The following is a 26,415-nucleotide window of genomic DNA, read 5'->3' on the forward strand; positions in this document are numbered from 1 at the left end:
ACACTCCAGTTCAGAGAAGGGTACCTGGATTTGTTTTCAGATTTCTCGATTTTCACATGCACGTTAGGCTCTCTGGTTTTGATGGTGCATGTTTTCTTCTATTAAATGAGATAGCTTTCTCAATAATTATATCAGAAACAGCAGCAATGAGTGACTACAGGGCCTCTACTGGCCTCAGGCATTTTCTACAAACCAGAACTAGCTGTCAAACTTTGAGAATACAGAGCTTCCCACGGCCTTCCCCATCCCTGCATTTGGTGTGCCCCTCACAATTTCGTGCAATTCAGTGACTTGCCAAGCTCCCGCAGGCATCTGTGTTTGTGCTGAAGGTGTCAGTCTCCTCTGCGGTGCACCGTGTCGTGTATCACAGCATATTGGAATGGGTCTGTAGGTCGAAATAGCTGATTTGTGATTCAGGTTGGCTTTAACAGCCGCTGGAGGGAACACACCATCTTATGGCAGTTGCTCTTCCACACAGCTTTGTTCTCTGCATGGGTAAGGGGTATCTCTGGGGTCCATCAACTGTTATATCATGATGCCTGTGCGATATTTACTTGCTTATATCCAATCTACTGGGTCCCTGAAGAATAAGCTTTTTTCTTCTTATTAGGTAATATTTACCCCTCCTTTTCTCTAATGATAAGAGTACTGGGAAGCAGAAATCCCTATCTCCACCTTCTCTCACCAACTCCCCAGCCTCCCCACTCATTCTCAGTCCTGGGGGCTGGGGGCTGGGGGCTGAGTGTGGGCCATACTGCCTTGCTGTTTGCAATAAAACAATTGTAAAATAAAGACAGCAGCCAAAACAGGGAGTTATGAGCTGAGAATATGGGAAGAAGCACACAATTAGTTCTGATGAATGAAATATCTTCCTGATATTATTAACAATCCCTAGAAGTTGTGTCCTCTTTACCAACAGAAAAATGTTGATGTGTAAGAAAATAAGCTCATTTCTAATTTAACTTTTTAAGGGGTAGAAAATATGATATATTTTGCATACATATAAATTATTTATTTATATTATAGTCCTATATGATACAAGCATTTTCTCATCTAAAAGTGTTAACTCAGAAAACATACTTGCATTAAGCTCTTGAGCCTCAGAATGGAGTACAGAGGGAACAAAACCCTTTTGAAATTAAAAATATTATTCAGCAGAAACTAATATTTTTGAACCAATATGGATTTTAAATAACTAAATATTTTTTTCAAAATCTCCCTTAACATCAAAGTCCAAGATGATTGCATTTATTTTGATGTCACTATATAAATACAAGGATGTTAACTGATACTTACCTAGGTCAAATATTCCAGTTGCATTAACAAACATACACATAACAAATATAAATTTATATCAAATGTCAAATTTCCCCATTATCTTCTCCATTAGGAATTTGATGTTCTGAAAAGTGCCTTTTCTAAGCATTTAGGCAGAAAAGAAAGAGGCATTAAAAATACAACTAAGAAATATTTAAATTTTGATGAAATAAGAGTCTTGTTAGTTGCAGTCTCTTTTGAATACTTTCCTTAGGAGAAAATACGCTGTGAAACAGTGATCTGCCACTACACAGTGGTTGGGGACATTAGGTCATTTCTAGTAGCCCCCCCCCCCCCCCCCCCCCCCCCCCCCCCCCCCCCCCCCCCCCCCCCCCCATAGCAATTATATACACCTAATGGCTTATTCTCTACAAAATGAACTATTATGGTGTCAGAAAAGGCTAGATACTTTATCATCTGAAAGACAGGTTGCTCAGATGTGTACAAATGAATTTATTCTCTTGACCTCTAGTTCAGATGTCAGAAATATTTTATTTTGTACTAAAATAGAGATAGGTTCCTATATTGGAATATGTTCAGTATTTACCACCTTTCTCTTCTATTCTCTATCCATAAAACTCTGCCTGATTAAAATATTTTAAAGTGTACTTTTAACCTGATACTGTTAATAGCATTGATGATCCTGGATTTTAAAGATGGCTGCTTTAGTCTACTTTGATTTTGGGAAAGCCATTTAAAACAAACAAATATGTGCTATCGCTTAAAGTTTTATAAAGAATTAAGAGTAACTGAATGACAGCTAAATTTCTCATGTATTTATTGACTGCCTGTTAGGTTCAAAGTTCTGTGCTACATGCAGACATATCAAAATTTCTTATATCTTTGGATCACGAATGTCAGGGTCTTTCAACTCCTGGTCAGAAAAAATACTACCATGTCAGAGTGAGGAATTCTTAGTATGAGGTGGTGCTGGGGAGTACCAGTAGCTTCAGTTCAAAAATTCATTGCTCTGGGTCCCAACACACCACTTCTTTTCCTAACACTTTAATTATCCACATTTTGCTCTGCTATTCCAAACGTGTAGTCTCTAAGAATAACCTGAACACGCCAGGTTCTCTCCCTCCACAAATTCTGAGTGCATGATTTAACATAAAAACAATTCGAATAAGAGGTTTTTGTCTTTCTACATTTTGAAAAGCCCTTTCAGATACAGTTTTAAATACGTAATTGAAATGCAGCATTTTCTTGAGTATTCAATACATTTCTTGGATTTTTTTTTTTTTCCTAACTGCAGGAATACCATAAATAAAAACGCTCAGTTCCTGAAGCAATTCTTTAGGCACAGCAAACATGAGTCAAATAGCTTTCACTGCAGGTTTAGAAAAGGCAACGCCACCACCATAAGTTTCTCAGTAATTCCTATCACCTTTAAGCATGTTCATGTATTAATCTCAATATATTTTAATAGCATGCACACGGTCTCTAAAAACCCTTTCCTGGGGTTTACTGTTGGCTTTTTATTTCCCCAGATCTTTAAAAAATCTTAGCCTATCCATGACTTAGAGCACGTTTTCAACAAGTTATACGAAAATCTCCTTTTGTGCTCCACATTGACAGAGCCTGTCGGAATCCGGAGAAGGCAATCACATTCTGTTATGTTGTCAGCATGAGAGGCAAAAGCTCCAAAGTACTAAGTTCCTAGAGCTGTAAATCCATTGTGCTTCATGTTATAAATAACGAAATTGCCCTGAGACAGCTACAGTTTGGAAGCATTATCATTTCTCTTTTCAACTCTCACTTTTCATCTTTTCAGTTATTTTCCTTAGGAAAACTTAGCCACCAAAGTATGACTTCTTGTATCACGAACCTATATGCCACAATTAAAAGAAAGAAATTCCAGCCAACCATGTCAGTGGCTGTAGTCAGCATTTAAGACAAAACTGACTCCTATCGATTTAGCAGAAGATAGTTCTCTCTGCCCCGTGTCTCCTTCCACCCTGATGCTCCCTGCCCTCTCCAGCCTTTTGGGCAAGCCTTTTCTTCCTGTTGCATTGCGAATGTGTGATGTACGCTTTCTAGCAGATGCATTTGAGGTTAGGTCTTCGCAACCATGAAAACACAGTTATAAATTGTTCTCAGAGCTAACCCACTCAACATCTTGGCACTTGGTTGTTTTTAACTTTTCAACAATAGGCACTGTTCACTCCCCTCCATCTCAGTTCTTTATTCAGTGATCAGGCAGGACACTGATGAAAGGCTAGTCACGGCTTCCCCCCATGGTATCAGTGTGGTGGCATGTGATGATTCACATGGGGTGTGTTTGATCCGAGGAAGCCCAGTCTCTGCTTATTCTTCCTTTGTTCTGTCATCTGGGGGAAAAGAGAGAGCGTGTGTTCAGCGGATTTTCTCGCTCTTACCCAGTGCTGGTGGGCCACAACCGTTTTGAGTTAATATTCCCCAACTACCTACTGTCCAGCATCATATAGAATATATTTATCAAAAAAGGGATTTTTTTTTAAAGTGAATTTCCATAATCAGAGAAAAAGAGCAAACCCCTCTTTGTGGTTAGGAAGCAGGAGCCATTTTAGAAAACAGATCTTGCCTGTCACATAGCTGTCACCATCACCACAGTCATTTTAATAGCTACCATGGTTACTGTTGATATTTTTACTAATACTAACAATTTTATATGATAAAGGCGTTGATTATAGCATTGAAATGGCAGATACTAATGAGGATCTGCCTTTTCCATGGGCTTAGTAATTACTATCATGGCAGAAAATGATTTTTTTTTTTAATGCAAAGAGATGCTTGTAGTTTGGCATTTTCTCCTTTCCCCCTTCCACAGAAGGAGAAGTGTCGCACAAGGCTCAGGGAGATGGGATAAGTGGAAGTCCCCGTTTGCTGGGATGCGGTTCTACAGTACGATGTGAGGTTTCTTTCTCGGAGTTTGCAATCCTCTATGGCTAATGACCTGGCTCCCTGGACCCTCTGTCTCCCCTCACCAGAGGTGGTGAATGATTTTATCCCACCCAGCACCGTCTCCCTGAATGCACCCACCTGCTCCTTGAGCTCTGCCAGCTGACCCGACAGCTGTTTGACTAGACTCATGGTCGATTCCAACTTCTCCTGAAGGTTCCGAATTTCATTTTGCTCACTGTCGCCTTCATTGCTAACGAGGGACATGGCTCGCATCCGAGGAAACCAATCCAAATTCTTCTCCTGAAAGTAAATAAATGTGTGGGAATAGGGGAATAAGTATGGAAGGGGAGAACGTCTATAGCTGTTTATTATTATTAACATATAAACCAAAGTCTCTTAGCACTTAAATTGGAGAGAGAAAACCAGGCACAGGGAAGGGCTGAAGTAGGGCTTAGACGCTGGTCTTCATGGGCTGGGGGAAGACCCCAAATATTGAAGCAAACTTTATATGGGCTCCCAGGGAGGTTCCAGCTGAGGCATTTAGAAAGCACTGTGAGGGCTACAGGCATTCAGTGAATGATGACGAATGATGAGGTGGGATCTGGAGGCTGGGGGAGCAGATCCAAGTGTGTGTGGGTACAGCATAGGCATGCACTGTTTCTCTTTCCCCCTGGCACAGAAGAGAAGGTGGGGGACGGTATAGGAAGGTGGTGAAAGAAATGTTTCAGCCTCAGCCACCCACACTACTTTACCTCCCACTTCCTCTATAAAGGCTCCCCACCAGCTCTGCCTCCCTCCGAGCTCCACTTGAGGAAGAGGGAAGTGGGAGGGCATGGCCCGAGGTTACTCTGTCTGCTCCCTTTGGAAATATTTTATTGCAATGGGTAAGAGTTAGACTTCCCCACAGGGCAATAGCTGGTTCCACTTCTGTTTTTGTAGGGAGCCTGGGTGTAGGTGTTGTGTGTGTGTGTGTGTTTTCCCTCCAATCGTGGTAGAGACTGACAGATGCTTTCTTCAAGACTCTGCTCAATTGTCTAACATCATAGAATCACTATATATTACTTATATGACATTTTTCCATCCTCCCCAAAGCTCCGCAAGGTAAATCATGTGGTCCCCATTTTACAGATAAGGAAACAAGAGGTTCTGAGTTTCATTACACTTGTCACAAGCTAGTAAATGGCCAAGCTGGGATTTGAAGCCTCTGCAGCATTGACGGGGTGTGCCAGTCTTTGTCTCTGTCTACCCACCTATTTCTCTAAATCACCTTCTCCTAACATCCCTAGCAGTGAGCATTGTGCTTGAAACTCTTTCCATTCCAGAAAAGTCCACTGAAATGGCTACAACAGCCTCTGCCTGTGGAATCCCTAGAATGAGAGTCATCAGTGTTCTTCCCTAAGTGACAGTGGCAAGGCCCAATTTGTGTATCTCTAGACTGCAGGCTCAATCTTACCTGGCCCTTGGGTTGGCTTTTTGTTGTTGTTGCTAGGCAGAGAATAACAAGTTCTTTATAGTTCCCTGCCCCCAATGGCAGTGAAAAGGGCTGATAAAGAACTAAAGATAAAACATATTGAAGAGTTTTAAACTGCATTTAAACAGCTGTAGCTAATTAGCATTTCAAAGGCGAACAGTAACTTACTCTGAAGTGCAGAGTGACAGATTCATTCATTCAATCAATCCTTCAGCATCTATTGTTAGGTATTTAGGGGTGAAAGTCAGATAAGACTGTGTGTCTGCTCTCAAGGAGCTTATGGGTCAGGACAGCCCTCCACAAACAGTGGGCTGCACACTGTGTGTACCGAAATCCCCTGGTTGCTTTTGAAAACTGCAGATTCCCACCCCAACACCTCTTACCAAATCAGGACCTCAGGGAATGTGTGTGGTTCTAATATCATTAAAGTGTTAAGGACTCTGGTTTATAGAAACAGGGAAGACTGGCTGGGTAGGGAGATGGAGCAAAGGGGAAAGATCTGAAATAGGCCTGTGGGGGAAGAGCAGAGGAAACCTAACAGGGATCCATGAAATGCTTGCACGGTAGTGTGGCTGGTCCAGCTGCTCACCCACAGCCCAGATGGATGTGCAGATGAGATAGAAAGCTCGACTGATACAGCATGTTGTGTCTCCCTGGGATGAGCATCAGAAAGATCAAGGTTTAAGGGAGTTCACACATTAATGTGTGAATTTAAAATTAATTTACATTACCTATTATGTGAATTTTACAACTGAAGAAAGTGAGGTACCATGGTTTAGATATGGTTTGTCTGTGTTCTCCAAACCTCCTGTTGAAATTTGATCTCCGGTGTTGGAAGTGGGCCGAATGAGAGGTATTTGGGTCATGGGGGCAGATCCCTCAGGAATTGGCTTGGTGCCATTCTCACAGTAGTAAGTGAGCTATCACTGTTTTTTTTAAGACTGAGTTTCAGTCTTGTTGTTGTCCAGCTGGAGTGCAATGGCACAATCTCCGCTCACCACAACCTCCACCTCCTGGGTTCAAGCGATTCTCCTGCCTCAGCCTCCTGAGTAGTTGGGATTACAGACATGCGCCACCACACCTGGCTAATTTTGTATTTTTAGTAGAGACGGGGTTTCTTCATGTTGGTCAAGCTGGTCTCGAACTTGCGACCTCAGGTGATCCACCTGCCTCGGCTTCCCAAAGTTCTGGGATTACAGGCGTGAGCCACTGCGTCCGGTGAGTTCTCCCTCTTAGGAGCTCGATGGGTTCTCGGGGGAATGGATTAGTTCCTGTGAGAGTGCGATGTTACAAGCCAGAGTGCCCCTAGGGTTTGGTGTCTTTTTGCATATGCCCACTTCCTCTTTGGCCCTTCTCTGCCATATTTTGATGCAGCACAAAAGCCTTCACCAGAAACCAAGCAGATGCTGGCACCATGCTTCTTGTGTAGCCTTCAGAACCATTCCCTAAATAACTTTCTTTTCTTTATAAATTACCTAGTCCCAGATATTTCTTCACAGCAACACAAAATAGATTAAGAAATGAAGCTGGTAACTGGATTAGCTGGGATCCCAACTCAGATCTGTCTGCACCATGGTCTGTTGGCAAGACAGGAGATTGTGGACAGAAAGTAAAATAACAAAATTTAAAATTCTGAAGGTAAAACAACTTTATGAAATGAAAAATTTTGAGGTGAGAGTGCCTTAAGCCTGGTAAAAGTAAATATCACTGAACTTGGGAAGTTAGTGTTTAATGGATACAGACCATTAGCTGGAGAAGATAAGAAATTTCTGGAGATAGATTAGTGATGGTTGCAGAACAGTATGAATGCGCTTCATGCCACAAAACTGTACACTTCAATGGTAAGATGGTAAATTGTGTGTTATATATATTTTACCACCATTAAAAAAAAATCACAGAATTTGCAGAGGCTAATTTTTAGATGAATTGTGCACAAAACTCCTGAAGTCATCCTGCAGGTCAGTAGTCGGGGTAGATGAGGAGGCTGTGGGTGGCCAAGGGCTAAAATCTGTATGAATAAACAAGAGTGACCAGGAGGTATTAAAGGATAGGATGGGAAGGACTAGAAAAGTGCATTTTTTTGGGAGGTTTGAGGTATGTTGATTTCTTGGTGATGAGGAGCCCAGAGTGCTGACCCTTTTCTAGGGCTCTTAATACAGACAGGTTGGGAAAAATAGGCAGTTACCACCAAGGAGCTAAAGGAGACGGGGCTTGCCATGGTTTGAATGCTTGTCCGCTCCAAAATTCAATTTAATTTTAAAATTTGATTGGCATTGTAACAGTATTAAGATGTGGGACCTTCAGGAAGTGATTAGACCATGAGGCTAATGTGTGAACTTCCACCTCATGGGGGTGATGATTGGTGCTGTAACAAAAGGGCAAGTTCGGTCCTCTCTTTCTCTCACCCCCTCACCTTCTATTCTGTGATTACGCAGCAAGAAGGCCCTCACCAGACGCGGGCACTTTGAAAATAGACTTCTCAGCCTCCAGAACTGTGAGCCAATAAATTTCTGTTCATTATAAATCACCCAGTCTCATGTATTCTGTTACAGCAACACAAAACGGACTAAGACAGGGCTTGTCTTGGGAGAGCCAAGAAAGCAGCGTTCTGGGAGAGATTTTTTCAACATACAACAGGACAAGGATTCCAGAGGGGCTGTTGGGGCAGGAGGATTTGGGAGCATCACAGACTGGGCTTGGGGTAAGAAGGTACCAGGAACGGGAGGGATGGTGAAAACATCAACCTTCAAAAAGTTTCCGAAAGAAACAGATGCAAAACCTTGTTCTAACAGTAGACTGCAACTCTCACAGATAATGTGTGAGCGTTTGTAAAGCTGCCTCCAAAGAAACACTATTGCAAGCATCTCAGGGGCCAGGATAAGCCAAGTCCACGGCCTCTTGCTTTTGAGGAAACAATGGTAGCTCTCAGTGGACCATAGCTGGTGTCATTTGAGCCACAGAATTCCCTTTCCCTATACTCTCTTTTTTCATTTGTTTCTTTGTTCACCCATTCACCTAATAATCCTTGCTGTGTTTACTATGTCTCTGTTAGGCACTGGGAAAACAATAGTAAGCAAAATCCAGCACAATTCTCATGCTTATGGAGCGTGTAGTTCATAGGTGGAGAGTAAGACTTCAAACAAAGGATGATAAAAGTAATGAGAAGCTGTGCTTAAGTGCAAAAGCTACACAGTCCTGTCATCCTTTCTCTTCGTTCCTAAATATTATCCTGTCTTCCAACCCTCTTCTGGTTTTTCTAATCTTTCTTTCACTCCTTGTATCGTCTGTATTTTGGTTTGTTTCTCAGCCTTTTCTCTCCTACTTTTCTGCTTCTTGCTTCACTCCTCCCTTCCCTTGTATATCTGCTGATCTTAATCTGAGACAAATATATAATGTACAACTAAAAATTGTTTTAATATTGGACATTTTATGGTTCCTTTTCTTAATTTTTAAGAGACTTGAGTTGAATGCTTTACATTTCTCACTACAATGGGGGGAAAAAAAACCCAGCTTAAATTGATTGCTTTCTGTTCTCTTTTTTAAAGAAAGCAGTCTTTTAAAAATCAGTTCCGCAACTGATTTTTCTTCAAAATTACTGCAGAAAGTACAGTATTCCCCGTTATTTGAAGTGGATACATTTCAAAACCCCTAGTGGATATCTGAAACTGTGGAGAGTACTGAACCCTAGATATACTATGACTTTTCATATATATACATATCTATGATAAAGGATAATTTATAAATTAGGCACAGTAAGAGATTAACAATAACTAATAATAAAATAGTACAATTAAAACAATATACTGTAATAAAAGTGGTCTCTTTCTCTCTCTCAAAATATCTTACCATTTCGGACTATACTTGACTGTGGGTAACTGAAAGCACAGAAAACGAAGCCATGGAGAAGGGGGATTACTGTATATTCTTTTCACGAAAATTAACTCCAATACAGCAGCATTCTTAAATGGTGAATATGCTTTTCCATTGAAAGTAGCTGCCAACTAAACACTCAGAAGTTTCTCTCTCTGTTCTTATGGCTTCCACAGAAGGCTCAATCTGAGCAGGGGAAGAGGAAGGTAAATCCGACTTTAACCTGAGCCAGAACCATAGGACAGACACACAGAGAAGATACTAGTTAACAGGACACCACTTCCTCTCCATGTCAACTTGTAATATGTATGCCATCTAACAAAGCAGTTTGATTTGGTTTGTTATTTCTTGATTTACTCATGCATGCTATGTACATCTTGTGATCATGCATATGGTTATTAGATTCCCATGATGACTTGTGTCAAAATGAAATAATCTCCTTACTTCACCAGGAATAAACATATTTGACCACAGGGTACTATAAAGTCAGGGAAGATGTGGATTAACTGTTAGATTCTGAGGCTATAATGTATGGTCCTAGAAAGTGGGTGAGGGGAAATCCAGAGCTTCTCAAAGATTCTAAAATGCAAAACTCAAAGATGAACCGTCATGTCCCTGAGAAGTCCCTTGAGGGCTCACACACTATGTCAACCATACCCTTTTATCCCTAAATTCTAATAGTTATCTATTTCTCTGAGTGATTAAAAGACCATTAGATAGAAGTGTAGAAACCTTGTAGTCATTCAATAAAATGATTAGGTTGCAAGTGTCAAAAGTCAGCTGTGCTGGGCCAGGCACGGTGGCTCCTGCCTATAATTCCAGCACTTTGGGAGACCGAGGTGGGCAGATAACCTGAGCTCAGGAGTTCTAGACCAGCCTGGCCATCGTGGCGAAACCTTGTCTCTGCTAAAATAACAAAAATTAGCCAGGTGTGGTGGCGGGTGCCTGTAATCCCAGCTACTCAAGAGGCTGAGGCAGGAGAATCGCTTGAACCCAGGTGGTGGAGGTTGCAGTGAGCTGAGATCATGCCACAGCACTCCAGCCTTGGCTACAAGAGTAAAGGCTCTGTCTTAAAAAAAAAAAAATCAGCTGTGTTATGTTTTCATATTTGGTTCTTAAATGTGATACCTGATCTGTGGGAAAAGACAATGGGGGTATGATGGAAAGAGCACCAATCTATGAGTCAGGACACCCCGGTTCTGGTTTTACCTTAGCAAAATCTAGCAATAAGATATAAGGAGGAAGAAAGCCTTATTCTCTGAGTCCCAGTTTCTTTATCTGTAAAATCAGACTGTCACCCTAGGTGGTGTCTGTGTCTCTTCCAGCTCGTCATTCTGTGAACAATGATGTAAAGAGCTTTAAAAACCAAATTGTTGAGAGAAGATTGAGCTCGCCAAGTGAGCAAACAGAAACATGGCATTTTGGCTAGAAGCAGCCTCAAAACCACACAGCCCACACCCAGTATACTGCAAATGCCTAGCCTGAAACCTAGAAAGTTTAGGTTTCCTTGAGGTCTCAAGGCACAATAGCAGCAAATATCCTGCACTTGACTCCCACTTCTGGGCAAGTTCTTCCATATTACATCGTGGACTAGCTCTTATATAGCCTATCCCTATTCTTACCTAATTGTCCACTGGCTCAAGAAAATATAAAGGATGTAATAATTTTTCTCCATATCAGAATGAGATTAAGAAATAATGCGATTGACTTATGTTAGCCGAACATTGGAGAAATTGTCTTGGTCTTTTTAGCTCTATTAAGTACATATTAAAAGCTGACTGTAGGTAAGCTACAGAAAGCAAGAATTGTGGTTCTACATCATAGTAACATATCCTACTTGTGGGCTGCCTACCAAATGTCAGGCACATTTTAATCATGCTATGACCAATACCCACAATTCCATAAGGTAGGGACTATTTCCATCCCATTTTGCAGATGACAATACTGAGGCAAGCGGATCAGTTACTTGTCCAAGGTCATATAGGTGGTGTTAGTGGCTAAACCAGGGTTTGGCCTCCACCCTATTTGATTGAAAAGCGTGTATCCTGTCACTGCACCAGACTACTCTGCATGTCAAATGGAGATATCTATGCTTAGCTTCTGAACTTGCTAAGGAAAACAAAGACTATAGTAAATCTCCAAACAGAAGCTACTATACCTTGGGCCCCCTTTGATTTCTTCTTCTGGGGTATGCTAAATGTTGATTTATTAAAAATCGGAAACAAATCCTCTAGGCATGGTATCATGGATGCACGTGCAGGTACTGATAGAAGTGCAGCAACAGTTGACATTCACTGTGATTTTGTAGAATGCTCTGAAATACTGCTAATAAAGAACAATCCACAAAATGTACTATGTATTGTAATGGAGTATCAGTAAACCATTTAATATGTACCTTCACCTCTGCCCACAGACTTGATGGCTATGCTTAGAATGTGCTGTCACAAGACCATTTCCTAAGGTTTTTCTTGGTTACCATCCTTTCCTGAGCTTTATGTTTATACTGCATTTTTCCATTCTAAAATTCATTCACAGAGCCTTCTAGGCTGAGGAGCATAAGCATTTCCCCAAAGCCTCAGCATGACCTATTGCATTCCTCTCTTTGCACTTTTGGTCTGAAGACATCAGCAGAAATGGCTCTCAAAAGCCACACAAGTCATGCTGCTACTGCCTACTTACTGGAAGATCCCTCAGGGAAAGACAGCATTTCTTCTTTCCTAGAACTTTAGACCTAGAAAATAATCTGGAACAAGAATTCTTTCTGAAGTTGAAGTAATCATTTGGTTATGGGGTATGGTTATGGGGGCGTGTCTCATGGACCCCAGCACCTCTGCTCAATTTCAGTAAGGGCATGATGAGCTTCTTACCTTTGCATCAACATGGTGGCCTTGAGGGCAGATTAGGCATTATCTAAAAAAATCAGGAGATACCCATGACATTGGCATTGGGATTCCTCATCTAGTTTCTAGTGAACACCCACCTGTATACAACAAGGACTGTGAGCAACAAAACAACTGGTTCTCACAGAGGCTCAGATGTGGGCCTTGCATTCATGAGGGAGGAGGAATGGGTTAGAAAACATAGTCTTGTTTAACAAGTATCAGGGACTGCAGGTGACAGAGAAAGGATACAGCTGTGTTCTTTGAAATTAAAACACTAAGGCTAGGTGTGATGGCGCATGCCTATAATCCCAGAATTTTGGGAGCCAAGGTGGGAGGATTGCTTGAGCCTGGGAGTTTGAGACCATCTTGGTCAACATAGTAAGACCTCATCTCTACTAAAAATTAAAAAAATAACTGGGTGTGGTGGTACACACCTATAGTCCATCTTGGTCAACATAGCAAGACCTCATCTCTACTAAAAATTAAAAAGTTAACTGCGTGTGGTGGTGCACACCTATAGTCCAAGCTACTTGGGAGGCTGAGGTGGGAGGATTGTTCGAGCCTAGGAGGTAGAGACTGTAGTGAGCTATGATCATGCCATTGTACTCTAGTCTGGGCAACACATAGAGACACTGTCTCTAAAACAACAACAAAAACAAAAACTATTCTTCTACTGACAAATAAATGAAAACCTCAACTCATTCTAAAAAGAGGGTTAGGGTTAGGGAAGAAGAGTAAGAGTGAATTTTGCTCCATTAGAAAAACATGTGACAGGAGTTGAAGATTCATTTTCAAGCTCTTATTAACCAGAACCATCTTTCTGTGTCTCCCTGTGTATTCTGTCTGGATCTCCCCAGATCTTCCTTGTGAACTGTTAGGTTCCTGTAAATGTGGTGAGTACCGAATTTGTGTGGATTGAGAAATCTGGAATGTGTTAGTTGTACAAAGCAAAACAGGATTGAAAGATTTTGTAAAGCTACAAATCCCTTCAGAGTGTTATCATCATACCTTGAAATATTGCTCAAATCTAAATGCTCAAATCTCAGGTTTATATTATATATTCACATATTATAAATTTGTGAATTTTTACAAAATTATAAAGCAATATTACAAACAGAAAGCATCCTTGGTTAGCTGAGGCCATATGCAGAGTGGCTGAAGGCCGCGCCTTAGAGCTGTGCATGGCACCCAACAAAGGCTGGTGTCACTGCCGTGTTCCTGCCTGGCCCCTTTTTCATGGCACCATTTTCAGTGTGCTGGTGGGAAGGGGCTCCTGGCCTAGGAGCCTTCCAGGGACAAGGCTATTTAATCCAGTCATTGCTCCCAAAGGCAGAGGGAAAAAGAGGCTCCATGAAAGTGCCCATGAAGGAGGAGAGTTCCGGGATGAAAATGACTTCACGGGACTCCTAATCTCAGCAGGGCCCAGGTATACAATAAAAAAACTACAGCTGGAAGGTACTGAGAGATGGGCTGATTCTATCACCCCTGACTTTATAGGCAGCACAGCCATGGTGGGAGGGGGCATGACCCTTGCCCAGCACAGGGCTTGCAGGAGGACAGGACTGCCCACTATCATGTTATGGATGGTCCTGCGGGCTCTAAGCTTCTGTAGGTGTGAGCCTGAAGGCCCCTATCCCTACTGGCTTCCTGACTTTAGGGAGGCAGAGGGAAGCAGGTAAGTGAGGACCCCCTCAGCCAAAAAGAGGATCCAAATAGTTCAACCAACATTTCCAAACATGCTGTGAGGTGTCAGGAAGAGCACTGGGCTCTGGAGTTTCAAAGACTCATGGGTAAGAATTCCCATCCTTAGACTGTTTCCAGACCAGTGGCGGAGTTGGTATGGGGAAATACAGATGGCAGGCAGTAAAGACTTCTGCAGTGGGCATCCTGGGAGCGAGAAGCACTGTATGTACTAGCCCTCACCTGCAAATCATCCTCTGGGGTGGGCTGCATGTCAGATGGTGGCTCTTAATTGTTTGGGGGCATTGAGAGAACTGTGATCTTCAAGACCTACCTCTCCCAGGTGGCCTGAAATAGCACCAAGTTTGAAAGCAGGGCTCTGGGCAGTGACTTGGGAAAACAGGTGTGGATACCAAGTGTGATGAGGACCCTTGAGCTTAGCTTTGTTCCTGTGGTGGCAAGTGGTGGGTCTCACCGCCCCCCCCCCCCCCCCCAGAAAAAAGCCTGGACTATGAATAGAGACCACAGACCCCGAGAACCCACCTTACTTCTCTGGCCCATTCCTCCTCCTTCCTCCTTCCCAACTCTCCCTCTTAGAAACTTTCTGACCCCCATGAGCAGGAGTGCAGAGGCTACACAAAGCAGTGAAATTACTTGTGTCTTCTTTTGGCCCCAGACTTCTCATCCCTGATCCAGCCAACCATAAGCCTTAGCTGTCTACAGAATGCATCAGCTACATCTGCTCATGGTGGGGTCCTGCCCATTCCCAGCCAACAGGGCACCAAGGGATACAGCCACAGAGAGAAGAGGGAGTAGCTCAGGACTGGGGAGGTCTAAGAAGGCTCAGATCCAACGGCAGCTTAGACAATTGGCAAGCTACAGGCCTCTTATCCATCAGTTCAGCAGCACTGCTAGCACAGTAACCGGGAACACGAAGAAGCAAGACTCTAGGATGAGTGACCACCTCTGATGAATGACTTGCTGGGAGGCTCTGGGGATGGGCACTGGTCCCAGTGTTGAGCCAACATGACGGTGAGGAACACTCAGAGAGGGGAGGTGGAGTCCAGCTCCCAGAATTGCTTTGAGCCATTGGCCAGCTGATTCCCAGATGCTGTAGTGGCATCAGACTCAGGGACTGGGGCCCAGTCTGTTAAAGGTCTCTGGGAATCTGGAGATGCATTTGATGATGCAACGATGGAAAAGCAGGTCTGAGCAAGGGACCTGCCCAGCATTCTCCAGGATCCCTACTGCTGTTTTTCCTACAGAAGTGTCAAGTGGGAAACATTCTGCCCATAAAGGAAAAATAATTAGGTAAAGCTTTGGCATCAGAAGAGGCAAATTAGCCGGGAGTGGTGGCACACACATGTAGTCCCAGCTACTCAGGAGATTAAGGCAGGAGGATTGCTTGAGCTCTGGGAAGTCAATGCTGCAGCGAGCTGAGATTGTGCCACTACACTCCAGCCTAGGTGACAGGGTGAGACCCTGTCTCAAAAAAGGAAGAGACTGTTGGGGACACCAGCAACCCAGGGTCCTACCAGTGGACTTCCTCAGGGCCAGTCATGTCCCTTCCTGCTTGAGTTTTTCTTTTCCTGTCAATTCTGAATTCCACTGAATCTCTACATATTTTCTTCTTGGGACCTTAAAAGCCTTTCTTAATCTTACTATTTATTAATTTCCATATTTTAATCTAAGTTATCACCTCCTGTCCTCCTTCGAAAAGAACATAAATGTTTATTTTCTTCTGCAAATAATATGAAGTAGAAACATTTGCAAGTCTCACTGAGATAGAAAAAATCTAGAGATTTCTTCATGGTGAGATTAGGGGAAAACATTTGGAATAGGGCATTGAATACTCGAGGGGGCATTCGTCCAATGTGTGGCTGCCCAGAATCTGAAGCTCCTTCCTGTATCTGAGGAAATCATTACTGTGGGGTCCTGATGGAAATCTGGGTCCAGTCTTCTGCGACAGAAGCTGAAAAGGCTGATACTCTGTCTGCTCTCCCTGTGGCAGCTAGAGCTCAGTCATGTGACCAAAGGGTGGCCCATCAGATGCTCTTGCTTGAGATTTTCATATGGAACAAGGGATGTCAAGAAGCAAAATAGTACAGAATTCTTTCCATTCACGGTGGTTGGAGAGGTGGCTTCTGGCCGTGGCGATGCCCTCTGTGCTGGAGCCAGCTTCCAGCACTCAGCAATGGCACTCTTCCTCTAACCAGGCTGTCCCCAGGTGGGACCTCTGGCCAGCTCTTGGATTTTCTCTCAGAATCTGCTCATACTGAGTCTGGTTTCTGCTTTCCTCTGAATGTTGTAATCCTTTCCACAAATTCCTTCTCTCCCTAAGATAACCAGAGTCAGTTGCTGTTGTTTGCAATGCAGAACCACTGCATGAGCCCATGTGGGCACTGATGGTGGCTTCAGAAGGGGTGGCAAGAGTGGGACACACGGAAGTGCTACCACAGCAATGTCTGCCAAGGGGGCTTTGAAGTCGGAAACTGAGTGCTTGAAACTGTACACTTGACAGACAACAGTTTTCCCCTGGAGGGACGACAAGTGCACGTCACCACAACTGGCCAATTTTTGTATTTTTAGTAGAGACAGGGCTTCTCCACGTTGGTCTCGAACTCCTGACCTCAGGTGATCTGCCTGCTTTGGCCTCCCAAAGTACTGGGATTCCAGGTGTGAGCCACCACGCCTGGCAAGTTGGTGGTTCTCAAAGTCTGTCTTCCCTAGATCACCTGGGAAATGGTTAGAAATACAAATTCTTAGGCCTTACTCCAGATCTACAGAATCAGAAACTCCAGGGTTGAAGGCCCAATAATTGGTGTTTTAATGAGACCTCCAGGTGATTGTGATGCACGCTAAAGTTTGAGAATGACCACTGTAGATAACTTAAGGTCTAATCAATGATTTCCTAACATCACTACTCATTGGATGAACTGTAAAGAAAATTCTTAACCATACTTATTGTACATGTTGATTTGGTAATCATACAATTTGTTGGCTAAATATGTACACATTGGAGCATAAAAGGAGTGCTACTAATAATTATGTAGAGACAAGGACATTAGATGAAAGACTGCTCCAGTCAAAACTGTGGTTCCTCTGGGTTTCATTAAAACCTAGACTATCATTTATGGGATCTGGACCACCTAAGTAAGAGAATGAAATAATTCTGTGACAGTATTGGGCAGCTTCTCAAGATTAGAAAGTCCCATTTACATGTGTAAAATTGTGAGAGCATGACTTTGAGGTATTATCTACTGGGAAGTCATAAGCATTCTGGTCACCTAAAAAATGCCTATAACAATGGGTTTTAACATATTTCTTATGTGAGAGTGGTCCATACTGGCCACTCCCACTTCATTATTACCCATTCTCTCCTTTAAGTCTTTTTTTAAAATAGACACCTGCTAATATTCCCCTGAAATTCCTCTTTGATTCCAAATACCTTTTTCTAGAAAATCCCTATTTTTTCCCCTCAGTCTTTCATCCCTGGCCTCTCTCCTGATCTCTGAGCTTTCCAAAAGTCCATTGCCAACGGGCTGGGGCACACTCAGGTTAAAGATCTTGAATGGCTTTTGGGGGTCAGCACAACACAGAGGTCTAATAAAAAATTCAAAGTTGGATGAAGGTGATGTGCCAGGTTGCACTAAAGAGACCTTGCACTCAGACCAAACTTTCTCATTAGCATCAGAGACCTAAACATTCTTCACTCGATTTTTGAAACAGGGCATCATGTGGCATGAGGGATGCTGAATTTAAAAATCTGAATTGAGTACAGACCAATATGTTATTCTGGGAGGGGTGGGGCAAACAGGGTGTGATGTCAAAATGGGATTCAACTCTAAGTTAGATTATAGCTTTGCAGAGTATAGCAGTGACCACTGTCTTGCTGGCTCTGGGAACTGGACCCAGTACAGGGTGGTGCACAGCTGGAAAGGCATTTCACCGTCATCACCAATGCATCGACAGCTGGCTAGGTGGGTCCCAGACCATGTGGCCCTGTACACACATTCACCTCTACCTTTACCCAGCAGCTGTAGGTCTTCACCTGCTCTGCCAAGCAGATGTTACATGGTGAGAAGAAACGAAGTAATGCCAAGTAGGGTGAGCATAAGAAACTTAAAATGATGAAGCCTGGCCATGGAATTCCCAGGAGACAAGTGAGACTGAAAGAATATGATATGCTCTAATTCCACAGGATGCTGGCTCTTTTCAAATAATGGCTCTGTCTGATCATAATTATAAGATGCATAGACACAAAAGGCACAAGGTATTGGTGAACAGGAATTACAGCCACGAGCCATAGATTAGTTTTACACAAATGGAGTGTGGAAACAACTGTTGATCATGCAGTAGGTGTTGCATTTCTAATTTTTGTGCAATTTCACAAATAAATTCCCCATGTTTTAAACTGAGGCTACTTAGGTTATATGTATTTTATACATTTTTCTCATTGATTGATTGATTGTAGGGTGGGGTCTTGCTATGTTGCCCAGGCTGGTCACCAACTCCTGGTCTCAAGGGATCCTCCTGCTTTGGCTTCCCAAAGTGCTAGGATTACAAGTGTGAGCTACTGTGTCCAGCCCACTTTATACATTTTTTTCTATTTTTGAAACATTTCACTGATTATTTGTTTTATGGGATATCAATCTGATAGAAAAAGACTTTAAAATACTGAAATAGATATTGAAGCAATTTCTACATGTAAAACTTGTTTCTAATACATGATGAAGCCAGTCTGATGAAATAACATAATGTTTTATGATCGGCCAATCATATCACTTGTTATTTCCCGAGTGACAGAGTGTCTTTGTTATTGATGAGCTGCCAGAGCACACCTGGGTTTATGCTAATGAGGTGGCTCTTGGTGGGCCCCTACATAGTGTTGGGAGGTTATGGAGTAGGAGGAAAGGGGCTGGTTACCAGAGAGACCAAGCACACATGATTGCAGGGTTGGGATTTCAAGTCAGCCCAACCTCTGGACAGGGAAGGAGGGATGCTGGAGATTGAGTTCATTCACATGGCCAATGATTCAATCAATCAGGCCTATGTAATGAAGCCCTAAAAAAACCTCTGGACACTAGGGCTTGGTTGAATTTCGTTGGTGGACACGCTAATGTGTAGGGAGGGTGATCTGCCCTGGTTCCATGAGGAGAGGCCATAGAAACTCCATGTTCCCTCTCAGACCTCACCGCATGTGTCACTTCATTTGGCAGATTCTCTTGATTTGTATGCTTTATATAATAATAAAACTGTCTTCATTAGTGTTTTTCTGACTTCTGTGTGCTGTTATAGCAAATTATTGACAAGAGAGGGTTGTGGGAACCCCCAAATTTATATCCAGCCAGTCATAAATGCTGTAGCCTGGGGACTCCCAAAGTGTGGCTGGCATCTGACATAGGGCAGTGTTGTTGGAGATCATGCTTTCTAACTTGTGGAGTCTGCACTAACTCTGAGTGGGCAGTGCCAAAATTGAGTTGCAGTGCACCCAGTTGCGATTGAAACTGAATAGCTGGTGTCAGACAAGGCACCCACCCTAAACACCTCTGGTTGTGGCCCATGTGGCCATCGGCTGCTGCTCGTGGCCAGAGGGAAAGGGTGACCTTGGTGGCAAAGGTAAGGAAGCTGCAGGGTGGCTAGCTCAGGTTGCTGGGTTTACTTTTGCTAACTGTTGCTACTTGGAGACCTATAAATAGTGGACATTCGGTTGAACTATTACAAAGAGAGCTACAGAAGCTAGAATACACCCAGAAACCTGCAGCTATATACATATTTAGGATATGATCAGGCAAGGCAGAAAAGATTTATCCGGGGTCTATGGATAAAGAATAAAGTCGTTTTCCTTGTTTTCCCTTGAGCCTTGAGCATGAAAAGCGTGCTGTTGGACTGTGATCTTACATACATTCTCTCTTTATTTCTTACCCATTCTGCCTGAAGAGTTGGCAACAATTTGAAATCCATCATCCTGGGTGTGTTTTGTGGATTAAACTATTTATTCCTGTATGTTCTACCCATTTCCTTGTCAGGAATGAATTCTGTGTATTACAAATAATTGATGACATCAGGCACATCTCAGAATCAAAAAAAAAAAGGCACTGATATGTTTTTAATATTTTTCTGGCATAAATTCTTAACTCCTTTCCTAGCCCAGGGGGCCTTACGTCATCCAGTCTCTGTCCCCCTCCCCTCCCCCATCTGTGGCCGCCACCTGCCACCCTCACTAACTCCGGCCACATGAGCTGTCCTGCTGGTTTTCTGCCATGTCCAATCTGTTCCCACCAGGGGTTGGCTCCTGCTGATTCCTAGACCTCTCCATGGTTTGCTCACTTACTCCATAGAGGGCTCTGCTCCAATGTTCCTCCTCAGAGAGGCTGCCATTGACAACCCTACCTAGCACACCTTCATTCCTCTCTGCTCCTTCAACTTGCTTTGCTTTCCATCATTAGCTGACATTGCCTACATCATATAGTTGTTTGTCTCCAATAATAGAATGCAAGTTCTAGGAGGGCAGGGCTTCACTTCACTTGTTTCTAGAGCCTAGAACAGTGTCAGGTGCATAGCAGGTTTTCATTAAATGCTAGCTGAATAAGTGAAGAAATACAGAGGTCAAAATGGAAGGAAGTGCCCCCCACCGCTACTTCATTTTTTCCAAGGTCTGGAGGTGAAGTGACCTGTCCTGTGCTGGAAAGGTCTGTGCACCATATTAATGCTAGCGAGGATGAAACCAGTCTTGGCATCATCCAAATGAGAGGATGCTCAGATATACAGGGAACCAAGAAAGCAGGCTATGATTTAAAAGTCAGGGGTTTTGGAGGCAGGGCAATCTCAGTCTGAATCCCAGCCTCACCTCTCATTATGAAAGTGATCAGATTAGTATTAAAGTTTCTTCTTCTGAAAATAGGGGTAAGAATGTCTATCCTTTAGGATTTCTGTAAGGATTTCATAAAATGATGTAGAGAAACTAGCGCAAAGCTTTTCTCTTGTGGGGAAAAAAAAAGCTAATATTTAGAACATGCTTTGGGTGGGAGGCGATGGCAGGGGGTCAGGGTGGGGAAGTGTAGGTGTGTCACAAGGGAACATATGGTTTGGGGCAAAGCACAAGGAGAGTGGGAGGAATTATCTGTGATTGGCCTCATGGGATGATGACATCCCCGGAGTTAACACATTTTCAGGGACAAGCACATGGTGTCACCCGGATGTGAGTTTTCAAACCTTCCCATGTCAATTGCAATTTGGGGGTTTCCATCCACTCTGCCCCACCCTACTGCTTGGTAACCTTGTGGGAACGAGGAACCCATTCATCTGTTCCACGTCCCCAAATACCACTTTCGCCTCTACATGCCCACTTTTTAAAATGTAAATTCCTCAAGTTGCCATGGCTTTTGTAATGTACTGATTGAAAATCACTGACACACAAAGAGAAGAAGGAGGCCACTGCAGGATGGAAGGACTCTATTTTTGTCTCCGTTTCTTTGCAAGGGCTGTCTGTGGTCAGGCTTCCTAAGGGGTGGTGCCCACACAGTCAGCGCTGACCCATTTGTGTATCTGGACTGCGACTTGGAAAGAAAGCTCTAAGGCTTTGTTCCAGCATATCTGTAGCTGTTCCATGTTTTACTAAACACACCACGAATCTTCTCTCGCTTCCTCCTTCATTATTTCTCTTACCGGGGGAGCTCAGAGAACCACTTCGAGAGGGAAGTTCATCTCTTCTCGCTCCCACCCTGGCCTTGTTGTTTCCCGTCTTCGAAGTCTGCTATTTTGCAGAAGTGATGATGATCTTTAGCTTTCCCTGGTCCCAAAGCCCATGGTCATGAATTGAGCCCAGGAAGCCTCGCCCTGAGAGCTGCTTTTGGCTCTGCCATACTTCGTGCTTGAAAATTAGATTATAGGAGATGTCTACAGCTTGGCCCAGTTTGTGGCTTCCACATGCTGCCAGTGAATACATGCCTACTTAACTTCAGAGCTGACAAGGCTTTTTAGTGCCCTAACAAACAGAATTTATTTGGATTTAAAATTTATCACCAGAAATGGAAAATGGATGGTCTTGCCAATGTTAGTAGCCAAGATTTCCGAGGTCTTGTTGAACTCAAATTTATCCCTAGCTCTTCAACAGATGTTCTGTTACTTCCTGTAAATTTCACCAAAAAATTTCTTTTTTCCTTTCCACTACTAAGATGTTAATTTAGCTTGATGACATCTTTGCGAGATCATTGTAAGTATTTAAAAAATACATTGTAATCATCACCTCTAAGTTTACTAATTTTTTTTTTTTTTGCAATTGGGGTACTTACTGAGAACTTAAAACAATGTTAGCAGCTGGGTGCATGGCTCACACCTGTAATCCCAGAACTTTGGGACGCTGAGGGCGGTAGATCACCTGAGGTCAGGAGTTTGATACCAGCCTGGTCAACATAGTGAAACCCCATCTCTACTAAAAATCGAAAAAATTAGCCGGGCATGGTAGCGGGAGCCTGTAATCCCAGCTACCCGGGAGGCTGAGGCAGGAGAATCACTTGAACCCAGGAGGTGGAGGTTGCAGTGAGCCGAGATGGCACCATTGCACTCCAGCCTGGGCAACAAGAGCAAAACTCTGTCTTTAAAAAAAAAAAAAAAAAAAAAAGTTACCAATAGCTTCATATTTAACTGTGCTGGAAGTTGGGTTTTGAATTATGTTATCTATTGAAATCATAGCAAGATCTACATAGCATTATTTAAGTGGTCTAGTTATGCTTTAATCCCTGGTCATGGTTTATATATCATATAAGATTTATCACAACATCCTCTCATTCCTGCTGCTCAGAGTAATCTTTGTTCACCCCCCACTCCACCACATTGCATCATAATTCTTTTTTATTTGTTTAAAAACATGGGGAAAGATTTGGCAAAACAATTATACAATCCAGCTTGTATTGGTTTAGACTATGCACAATTACCAACGACTTCAAGAATAAAGGTAACTGAATTATTTTAACCTAAGATACAGGTGGTTTTAGGGTAATGTGATATATGAAAATGAAGTTTACAAAATCCATCAAAAACAGATTATCTACTATTAATTTCCAAAGGATTCTTTCCTAAAGGAATGATCACCAGATTTCTTTAACTAACAATTTTCCCAGGTACATTGAAAACATGATTTACCTTTCAACACAAAATACATTTATAAGCAACATTTCAATAACATGCCTAATGTATAACGTGAGGTTGAAATTATTTCCATGTGCACTATCAGTTTAGGCAGCAATTTAGAAAAATCCTATTTATACTGACTATCATTTTATTGCACAGTCAAATTTTATAGAATGATAGTAGCTGATGCAATGTATGATGTAAATTTTCTACCCACCAAATCCCACTTTGAATATATAAGTCTTCTGTTATTCTCTAATTCACAATAACATCACCTTATTGTGTAGAATCCCATTGCAATAAATACACTTATGATGACTGGATCAAAGCAAGGTATTTCTGATATGCCCAACTTGAAAGTGGCTTGTGGTTCAGGGGTTAGAGGGTGCTGTATTCCCAGGCTTCAAGCTGGGGTCAAAGTGCTAAAGCTCCATTAAGCAGGATGGAATCACTTGCAGATTGACGTTCCACAAGGCAGTGTGTCACCTGCCCTAGTTCAACCTGCACTTCCTCAGAGCTGGGCACTAGCAATTTATTTCCAGCCTGAGCTTAAGGTCAAACCCAGAACTCGCAAGGACGTTTCATACCAAAATCAAAACTTCCATAGGCCTTCTGAGACCTAAGCACCAACAGAACCACATGCATCTGAGGGCCACTCAGATTTTTCTCTTAGTGCCTAGCCCACAAGCCCAGCAAGTACTCGAATATTTGGAGGTAGATGCATACATGCAAGAATATGGATAGACTTTTTACTGTCTATCTCTTCCTCACAGCTACTTTCAGTTAGTCACTGATTACTTACAATCATATTTTTCTTATGACTCTCAAATCAGATCCCTTTTCTCTAATACAGTGCTGCCAGGACTCCTTTAACATCATCCTCATAAACTGCTCTTCTGCTCAAACACCACCATTTTCCAACCTATCAAATCTAAAGTTCTTGGTCTCTTGTGATAATAACATTAGAGCCCAACCATTATCAAGTTACCTAAACTATTCACAGGTATTTTCTCTTCTATCCCAGCATCTTCGCACTCCCTCATTGCCTCTTCCTAGTGTAGCTGAAAGAATGCATAACTGGGGGATAAAAGATGGGGAACCTACTGATGGGTGATCTTGGGCAAGTCTTATTTTATTCTCTCATGGACCCTATGAAAGGTAGCCCCAATGCTCCCCAAAACACAGGAAGGAAAACTAAGCTACATAGTTATGGCGGCATCACGAGTCACGTAGATCAGGGTCCCCAAACCCTGGGCCATGGACCAGTACCAGTCCATGGCCTGTTAGGAACTGGGCTGCATAGCAGCAAGTGAGTGTCGGGTGAGTGAGTGAAGCTTCATCTGTATTTACAGCCGCTCCCCATCGCTTGCATTACTGCCTGAGCTCCACCTCCTGTCACACACTCATAGAAGTGTGAACCTCCTACTATGAACTGTGCATTTGAGGGATCTAGGTTATATGCTCCTTTTAAGAATCTTAATGACTGCTGATCTGTCACTGTCTCCCATCACCCCCAGATGGGACTGTCTAGTTGCAGGAAAATAGGCTCAGGGCTCCCACTGATTGTACATTATAGTGAGTTGTATACTTATTTCATTATATGCTACAATGTAATAATAACAAATAAAGTGTTCACAATAAATGTAATGCACTTGAATCATCCCTAAACCATTCCCACCTCCACCCCTTCACCCCCGACCCCAGTGCCTGGAAAAATTGTCTTCCATGAAACTGGTCACTGGTGCCAAAAAGATTGGGGACTGCTGACCTAGTTAATGAGAAAGCAAAACTAGAATACAGATTTATTTATTTCCAGGCTCTAAGACTTTCTCTCGAGATCACGATGCACTGATACCATTTTTGTGAACCGATCTTAGAAAAGGTGGGGCTTAAAACCTAGATGACGGATTGATAGGTGCGGCAAACCACTATGGCACATGTATACCTATGTAACAAACCCGCACATTCAGCACATGGATCCCAGAACTTTAAAAAAAAAAAAAAGTCCTACAAATTGCACTAAGTATGGAGATACCTCTAAAATGCTTGAAGTTAGACCTAAATCTCGACTCATGATAAAGGAAATGAAATGTGTACAATGACACCTTTATGGATAAAATATCTTCTAAAACAAAGAAGGACCCAACTGTTAATCAATGGAATTTACAAATCTAAAGGCAACACTGGCAATTAGGGAGACTGCACTGAGCTTGGAACAAATGGGTTGGGATGAGACCGAACTAGCTTATGTGTCTGGCACTCTCTGTGAATGTTTGGCTAGGCCCTGCCTGTTCCTCATAGAAGATAAAATGAAAGTCGTAATAATAACAATACATCAGAATAAAAAAAATGGTGAGTCAGATACCGTCATCTTTACATTTAAGATTTTACTTTATTCAACAGTGAATCCACCTGTCCTGGGGATTTTCCCTCCTCTGCTTTATTTTTCTCTGTAGCATCCATCACCATCAGGCAGACTATATTATTTATTAATCGTATTGATGGCTTGTGTGTTAGAATGTAAACATCATGAAGGAAGGGATTTTTATCTGTTTTGTTTACTGCTACTCTGGGATATGGGCCTAAAATAATTCCTGGCACACAATAAGTGCTTTATACATAGTATGAATGAATAAATGAATGAACATTCACAATAACCCTAAGGTAGATACTAATCAGTGTTTCCCAAGGTCACAGAGCTGGGAAGTGGGATAGCCAGGACTCATATGGAGGATTCAAGCGAGCCCTTGTCTAAACTCTAGTCTTCAGCTGGATGCAGCAAGGAAGTTACATCTGTTTATCTCAGTCTGGTCAACTAAACATTCAAATCATGCAACCAACTAACTCCCTTTGCTCCCAACCTCTGCTCATTCAGCAACCAACCTTCTCGTTATAGTCTGGCTTCTCAGGGAAAAATACACTGACCGGCCATTATGTTTGTCTGTCCTGCTTGGAAATCAATTTATCTTGTTAAATCAACGCATAGGTATTCTGATTTATTCACATTTCTGTCTTTTGACCCTGGTTAGTGTGTTCCTACCCCCAATTTGTTCTGTGTACCCTGACAACATCTAGGATGAGTCTGTAAAGTTTAGCGCTGGGCCTGGACCTTTGTCCCGTAAGAGAGAGACTGTCTGGAGGACTGTCCTGAGAGACCATCTGGTGATCTTCAGGTCGGCC

The 26,415-nt window shown here is 42.6% G+C and overlaps 3 protein-coding genes across 15 annotated transcripts in view; 1 reads left to right on the forward strand and 2 right to left on the reverse strand.

The window, feature by feature from the left end:
• Positions 1-26,415, forward strand: part of MED21 (mediator complex subunit 21) — a 1,150,573-nt gene that overhangs the window by 436,090 nt on the left and 688,068 nt on the right. The gene's annotated exons all lie outside the window — the stretch shown is intronic.
• The window catches only part of BHLHE41 (basic helix-loop-helix family member e41), a 348,201-nt gene that overhangs the window by 215,982 nt on the left and 105,804 nt on the right, over positions 1-26,415 (reverse strand). The gene's annotated exons all lie outside the window — the stretch shown is intronic.
• Positions 1,860-26,415, reverse strand: part of ITPR2 (inositol 1,4,5-trisphosphate receptor type 2) — a 495,967-nt gene continuing 471,411 nt past the window's right edge. For both annotated transcript variants that reach the window (XM_050746648.1, XM_050746649.1), the window contains 2 exons: positions 4,339-4,500; positions 1,860-3,647 (listed from right to left, as the gene is read on the reverse strand). In XM_050746648.1, coding sequence (XP_050602605.1) covers positions 3,561-3,647; positions 4,339-4,500 — 249 coding nt within the window. In that variant the 3' untranslated portion in view covers positions 1,860-3,560. The remainder of the gene's footprint in view (positions 3,648-4,338; positions 4,501-26,415) is intronic.

Source organism: Macaca thibetana, chromosome 11 (assembly GCF_024542745.1).
Source record: "Macaca thibetana thibetana isolate TM-01 chromosome 11, ASM2454274v1, whole genome shotgun sequence".
NCBI lineage: Eukaryota > Metazoa > Chordata > Mammalia > Primates > Cercopithecidae > Macaca > Macaca thibetana.